This window comes from Lycium ferocissimum, chromosome 6 (assembly GCF_029784015.1).
Source record: "Lycium ferocissimum isolate CSIRO_LF1 chromosome 6, AGI_CSIRO_Lferr_CH_V1, whole genome shotgun sequence".
Lineage (NCBI taxonomy): Eukaryota > Viridiplantae > Streptophyta > Magnoliopsida > Solanales > Solanaceae > Lycium > Lycium ferocissimum.
The window spans coordinates 42000336-42008494 of NC_081347.1; the positions used below are offsets into that span (position 1 = coordinate 42000336).

The 8159-nt window shown below is 35.9% G+C and overlaps 1 protein-coding gene across 1 annotated transcript; it reads right to left on the bottom strand.

Annotated features, from left to right (window-relative positions):
* Positions 1-5397: 5397 nt before the first annotated feature.
* Positions 5398-7075, bottom strand: LOC132060771 (uncharacterized protein At5g39865-like). The gene has a single exon (XM_059453699.1). The coding sequence runs from the start codon at positions 6595-6597 to the stop codon at positions 5779-5781; it is 819 nt and encodes a 272-aa protein (XP_059309682.1). The 5' UTR covers positions 6598-7075; the 3' UTR covers positions 5398-5778.
* Positions 7076-8159: the final 1084 nt, after the last annotated feature.

Here is an 8159-nt window from a genome sequence, read left to right on the forward strand (position 1 = left end):
AACTAATTTAAACTTTGGGAAGGGGACAAAGGGGGGAAAAAAAAGGGTTTGCTAAAAATTGGGGTGGGGGGGAGGGGGTATTTTGATTTTTTTTAAAAAAAAAGTTTAAGAAAGGGGTTTGTAAAATGGAAGAAATTTTCCCAAAATAAAAGAAAGTTTGCTAGAAAGTTTGGGTGAGGGGTTAAAGAGGGGTGATTTTTTTTTTTTTTAAAGGGAATTTGATAAATTTGGGGGGGGAGATGATGGTGGTGGTAAGTGCTGGTTAAAGATGATGGTGATGATTTTTTTTTTAAGGGTGTCATTCAATTTTGCATGTATGCGCGCGCAAAGGCGTGCGGTGAGAGGGGGCAAATGTGTATTGTGGTTGATAAAAATAGGGGTGAGGATGAGGAGAAAGAAGAAGAAAGAGAAAGAAAAAAATAATAAATAAAAATAAAAATGATATGTGGTAATTTTGACATGGCAACGACATGGCAACGACGTGGCAATGATGTGGCATATCAAGTGGCAATGACATGGCGCGAGTGTAATACACCTCCCATTTGAGAGTGGTATTATTTTTTTAGGTGGAAAACAATTAAAACGTAAGTTGTTAAGGGGGGTAAAAAAATAGAAGTTAAGTTTAGTTGCTAAAGTGAGTTTTCATGCCAAGTTCAGGGGTTAAAACATGTCTTTTCTCAATTACCAAACTTATGCCGATGGGGGCATACTTATGCCTTATGGGAAAACCTTGCCTTGAAGCATATATATGTATTTTTTTTTTAACTTTTTAAGGTAAACCTTTAGTAATGCCTTAACTAAAAGTGTGCCAATAAACATAACTAAAAGTATGCCCCATAAGGCGCGTAAGTTTTCCTTATGCATAACTTCAAAAGTTTGCCTTATAAGGCAAAGTTTAAATTTTGGAAGTTTGCCCATTAAAAGTATATGCCCCCATCGGCATAAACTTGTTCAGGAATTACCAAACTTATGCCGATGGGGCATACTTATGCCTTATGGGCAAACTTTGCCTTGAAGCATATATATGTATTTTTTTTTTTTTTAACTTTTCAAGGTAAACCTTTAGTAATGCCTTAAATAAAAGTGTGCCCATAAAACATAACTAAAAGTATGCCCCATAAGACGTAAGTTTTTCTTAAGGCATAACTAAAAGTTTGTCTTACAAGGCAAAGTTTAAATTTTGTATGCCCCCTTCGGCAGACTTTTAGTTATAGCGAACTAAAAGTCCCCGGAGGGGGCAGACTTTTTAGTTATGCCGGATCCGCATAACTTTAACTTTTTCTTAAAGATTGTATGCCGGATCCGCATACATTCCCTACTCCCGCTCAAATTATTTTTTATTTTATGCCCGAGCGGGGTTCGAACCTAACTTCATGTATTCGCTCATCTTTCCAAGTAAAGGGCAAATTTAAAAAGACCACAAATACGGGCCAAGAAAATTTAAAGACCACAAATTTGAGGGGCAAAATTTAAAGACCACCCCAAACGAAGGGCAATCCGTGCAAAAAAATGATAAATCACTAGGCCAAATAATCATGATATTGATATCAACACATCCCAACCAAGCACATATAAATAACGGAAAAGGGCCAAATATACCCCGTAAGACTATCGGAAAAAGGGCTAAATATACCCCTCGTTATACTTTGGGTCTAAATATACCTCTGTTGTTATATTATTGGTTCAAATATACCCCTCCTCCGTTAAAGTTGTCCAATGTGAACATCCAACCCCTACGTGGCACTAACATTCACGAGGCGGATGCCACGTTTTCGCCACCAACACCCCTAACCCATTTTACCCTTCCTCTCTTCCACCACTAAAATTTCCTTCCCCTCCACCACCATTGCCACCATTACCGCAACCATGACCACCTCTTCAAATTTCTAGCAGATCCGCCTCTAACAGGGGATCAGAGGCACATTAGAAGCCACTTATTCAAAATTTCCTTCCCCTTTAATTTAAATGTCCTATGAAATTTTTTTCCCAAGAAAATGCATACTTCCAATAGATAGTTCTCTGTTTCTGGTCTCAGCTATCATCCTTTCAATCTTTAGATATTTTACAAAATCGTTCATATCTTTTGTACCTTAAAATGGATGCCCTCCCAGATATATTGATTATGAGAAAAAGGTTTTACTGGTCGGAGAACAAAGGCATTTACTCTGTTTTACAAGATCTGTTTATTTTTTTGTATAAAAATATTAAATAGAAATATTACTCATTCATAAACATTGCTGAAATGATGCTGCTTGGAATTTGAAGAGGTGGTCATGGTGGCGGTAACGGCGGTAATGGTGGTGAAGGAAGGAAACTTAACGGTGGAAGAGGAGTGAGGTAAAACGGGTTGGTGGATGCCGAGCGGCATGCCACGGGCATCCATCTCATCGAATTATTAGTGCCACGTAGGATTAGATGTTCACATTGGACAATTTTAACTATGAGGGGTATATTTGAACCAATAATGTAACGATTAAAAAAGATATTGTACCAAAGATAAACTCCAGTGATATTTGGCTCTTTTTCCGATAGTACAGGTATATTTGGCCCATTTCCGTATAAATAATAGTGCAAGTAAGCATAATATCATTTCATGCGTAGCACCTGCACATGTTGTTGGTCATTGATATCAACAACACATATCAGATCATGCGTCATGTCATGCAATTAAGAGTTCTGCTTGGATGCTTTTTTAATCGCTTTTGTGTAAGCTAAGTCAAATTTTAATTATTTTTTTGAGCTTATTTTAAGACAAAATGATTTTAAGTTCCGGACTTTTTTTTCCAAACACTCAAAAAAAGCCGAAAAACCATGCTTTATAAGCAACTTATAAGTCAATCCAAACGGGCTCTAAGTGTCGTGCTTAGTTTTGTTTTTAAAATAAGGTGTATCACATAACATCTCAAAATATTATGTCATAGTCGTAAATGAGAATAACAGTGTCATAGAAGAAAGACATCTCAAAATGTAGCGTTTCAGTTCAAAAATAGAATACATGTCATAGCATGCGCTCGCCCACAACATATTATAGTTTGAAATCACTTTATGCAAGTTCTCAAGTCACGCTTTTGCAAAAGCAAACAATCAAGACATTAAAAACTCACTTAACAAAGTCCAATCCCCGGGTCTTGAAAGTCAATAACGCCAAGTACCTCAAACTAGTGGAAATATGCTACAAAAGAGTGGTATGGATGAAGCCATCTATCCCTTTTGTCCAAGTCAACAGTGATGGAAGCTGCATAAATGGCAATTGTGGAGGAGGAGGAGTAGTGAGGGACTATACTGGAAAAACTTTGATGGCATACAGCCTTCCACTTGGCCAAGGAAATAGCAACTGGGCGGAGGCTCATGCTTTGTTGTTTGGACTGCAATGGTGTATAGAGCAGGGTATGTCGTTCATTGTGGGAGAAACTGACTCTTTACTCATACAGAAGTGCCCTCAAGGAGACTGGACAGTTCCATGGAGAATTGCTGAAACAATCTCAAAGATCCAAACGCTGATTCAGGGGAGAGGAATTACCATTCAACATTGCTTTCGGGAAGCCAATCAAGTTGCGGACAAGTTAGCTTCTTTAAGTCATCAACTGCAAGAGACACACATCTACACTAGTTTTGATATAATGCCAAGACAAATCAAAGGTTTACTTAACGTCGATAGATGGCAACTACCAACCTTTCGAGTCAGGAGAAAAAGACCGGGTGTGCTTAGATTGGAGCCACCATGACCTTTTTAGCTTTATTACCATTGTAGGGTTGGAACTGATGTTGTTTTTAGGCTCATTTTCCTCAAATTAGAGGGACTGATTGCTTGCATCAGACCCACAAAGTGTTCTAGAGGGCCAGGCTATCCCCTCCCTCTACAAACTGTAACTTTTTGACAAAGTGGTAATAAATTGTGACTTGGAATTAAAAAAAAAAAAAAAAAAAAAAAAGGCCTCAAACTAGACAAATTATCGAATGATGAGGTCAATTATGCTAGTTAAGAGTCATTTCACAGTTTCTATAAAGTCAAAGTTAACGGCCAAAGTCAACCTAATCGACTTGTTCAATGGAATTGGATCACCCATTCATCCCTGAGTTCAAATATGTAATCGGCTACTTAATTAGAGTTCAACTACCCAGTCAATTGTTGAATTTCCCATTTTAGGATTTAGGCCTAAGATACCAATTTACTCTCTTGATTCTCATGATCTTATGGTTCAAATCCAACCAATATTGAGTATAATTGTCAAAATAGGACAAGGAATTATTACCTTGAATTTATAGGTTGATACTACTCCATTTGAAATCCAAAACTGAGAGCTCTTATCCCAAAGCTTGCCAACAATGTTTGTTGTTCGTGTTGATTGTTTCTCTTATAACCCAAGTGACTTCGCGATCGCAATCAATACCTTGCTATGACGGTCCAGGCTTAGCCGAGACAATCATGATCGCGGAAACTTACTTTCGTTAGCAAGGTCAAACCTGGTTGGTCAATCCCCTTTCCCCATCGCAATCGCGACAGGCTTCCTTGCTATCGGGGAAATTTGCCCGGTGACTTATCGCAGTCACTGACCATCCTCTCATAATAGCAATGGTTAACGCACAAGTCAACCCCCAATCCCTCTTCACGGTCGCGGGTATCTGGCTCGCGATCAGGATGTACAAGATATCAAAAAAAAATAAAAAATTCTGAAGTTTCTTTCTGTTCCAAAACGTATCTGAATCTTTCGTGTCACCTCCCCAGCCATCCCAACAAGTTACAATGTGTAACCATTGAAACACCAACATTCAAAATAAGGAGCTAGGATGTTACAAGGACAAACTGCATGCCAACACTCCAGGGCCCATACAAGCAGATGAAGGGTTCTTCGCACTTTATATTTTTATTTTTTTATTTCACTCGAGCACTATCTGCTGTAGCTATACAAATCAAAGGCAGGGGCGGATTTAGAGGGTGCCCCCGAACACCCTCGATAAATAATTACAGTGTATATATATTATATATGCAGATTTTCCGTGTTTTTATACATATATTAACTTTTGAATACCTTGAACAAATGCAAAAGCTAACCTTGCCATATCTGCGTTGCCTGTCAAAATTGTCTTCGCGCCCTATCTCCGATTCCCATCGACTTTATTTTTTATATTTAGCTTTTGTTATTTTTTTGAACCCCAGAATGAAAATCCTGAATCTGCCACTGTTCAAAGTATAATATGTATTTAAATTAGATGACACCAGTCTATACAAAAGAGTTTACTCATTTAAAAGTATCATTTGTGTCTAAAGAGTCAAGCTCAACAACATAACTTCTTGATAAACTATCCACATCCAATTTGCAATTCCGGATTGTGAGACTTACAAACACATTTGACATCTAATTTTATTATTGAAAGGTTTTATTGGGACACTCTATATATATAGAAAGCATTGGTATCTCAATAAAAGAAAGAAAGAAAGAAAAAAACAGAATACACCAATATTTGTCACCCTAGACATAGAAGCTATTTTTACCCTTTTCTTTTACTTCAAAGATCAAGATCAGGAAACTACGAACAACAGGCGAATAAGCACCCACTACATTGCATCCCAACACTATCTATACAACTATACAATCTCAAAATATATATAGTAGATAATTTATATAAAATGCCATCCGTTCATACAAAAGAGTTCACCTCACACTCATTTAAAATTCTGAATTCGCCTTTGCCTCACCAACTAAAAAACCAACTAAAAACTATAAGGCGACAAATAACACGAAAATGTAATCAATACAACTCACAAATTTATGCAGATCAAGAACAACAAAGAGTGCATCGAACCAGTCCATTCTCATTACAGACTTGACACCTCTTAATTTGTTCTTCATCTTCATCAAAAAATTTCCTGCTGCCATCACAATTCGAGCAAGGCAAGAACCGTACATCCCCACAACCTTCACAAATATATCCTATTGGTCTTAAGGGAAGGCCTCTCAATAACTTTGGCAATTCACCAATTTCATTCAATTGCTTTATCAATTCAGCACCTCCAATGTATTTCCCTTTGATAAAAACCTGTGGTAAATTCACATTATTTTTCTCCCCCACAACACTTTGTAATTCCTTCCTATACGCGTTGTGCATTGAGACGTCTCTTTCATCGACTTTCACCCGATAGCTTCCTAATATCATTTTCACGGTATAACAATCTTCGAATGTCCTTCGAATTCCTCGTATACTCGTGAAGTAAATTACCACACGATCCTCCGTACCAGGCAATAATGGAGAATTCAAAATCAATGGCTTTGTATGCTTGGTTTGAGGTTTTGGAATCGAGGATCGATGAATTTCCTTACGTGAATCGAATATTGAACATAATTTTTTCACTTTTCCTTTGAAAGAAGTTCCAACCATGGACCCTAAAGGTGAGCAATGGAGCTTTTTAACGGAGCCATTACGTTCGATCGAATGAGGAGAAGGGTAGAGATATAAGGGCTTTTCAGGGAATTCAATTGGATTTCTGGGGCTGTGTATAGTCTTTGATCTATTGAATTTTGATGATGACTTTGCCTTTTGGATTTCTTGGTATTCAAATTCGTTGTCCTTGTGATGATGATAATGATGATCCATCATAAAGTCAAATATTCTCTATGTTGTTTCACTTAACAAAATCAGGGGATATTTCTTAATGAAAATAATATACCAATGATCAAATAAGATCAATGTATGTTCAGGAGAATTGATATAAAGGTGTGGGATAAAATAATCCTGGAAATGAAATAAATATATGATAGGAATTGTTGTGAGATAAACTAAAATTCTAAAGATCAAAATCAGATATGAATGATGAGAGATAAAGATAGGTAGAATAGGGCTAATGGAGTTTTTGATAATAATAATAAGAAGATGAGGGGTGGGGTAGGGTGGTGGGATAGCTTTCAATGAAGAAGTTATATATATACAAAGAACTTCTTGTTTCAAAAAAGGTGCAAAAAATGCTTTTGTCAATGGGAATGGAATTTTTGTTGATGAGTCAATGGTACAAAAATTATGTTTTTGTACGTTAAGCTTATTGAGTTGTGCAAAAGAATGATTTTATTTGAGACACAATTTTATCCTTCCAGAAGCTTCTCTCCTTAATTTATGGATTTGGTTTGCCCTTCCAGGACATCCAATAAAACTGAAATGATAAAAATGATAGTCGGTCTAATTTTTTATAAAATTTACTCGTCACAGAATAAAGTGTGTTTAGAACAGGTAGAAAGTAAAGGATCGGAAAGGAAAAATCGAAAAACGTATCCCAGCTAGAACATATACACAAACAAATAATAACTACACCTAAATCCCAAATAAGTTAAAATCAACTATATGAATCATCACTAACCATGTTTTTCTAAGTTCAACTCTTATCATCATCATACGAAAGAAAAATAAAAAATAAAATTATTATTATTATAATAATAATAATAACAATATTAAAATTTCTCTATATTTTCACGGGAAAAATCTATGAAAATAATCAATTCACTCATTTATCGTGTCAATCCTTTTACAGAAACTGTTATTACTCAACTATTATAATCTAACAGAATTCCGAAAATTAGAATGAAACAGTAATAGTCAAAGTACACTAGCGAATGACACCAATAATAAACTGCCTACATACTTAATTGGCAGTTGACTTATGGAGTAACCATGGTACACATAAAAAATACGAATTCATAGATGGGTATGTTTGAAGAATGCACTGACATTGCTCTAGTTGGATTTAGTATATTAATACAAGAAATGAGGTGAAGATACAACCATTCCCTTAAAGGTATGCTTTTTAGATGAATTAAACAACAAAGCTCAAAATTTGCATTGATCTATTTTTTCTGTTTCAGTATGCCTTTCTTCAATCTTATAGGTCTTCCAATGATATAGTGAAGCAATAAAGTACAGAGAAATCTGAAGAAAAGCTAAGCACAAGCAAGATTTAAGATTACAACTCCAGGTACTAGAAAAGAATCAGTAGGTCACAGATCCATATGAACTAGATGGTCAAATAAAAATTTGAATGTAATTGAGATAATAAAATACCACGTGCAACTGATCCCAGCCATATTGATAAGTAAAGCAACCAAGCATTTGTTTTTCTAAAACAACTAAAATGTTATCATTCAATTCATCACGACAAAAAAAATAAATATATT

What these genes read in the sequence shown, in the direction of transcription:
- LOC132060771 (XM_059453699.1), bottom strand. Translation starts at nt 6,597, where the DNA reads ATGATGGATCATCATTATCATCATCACAAGGACAACGAATTTGAATAC.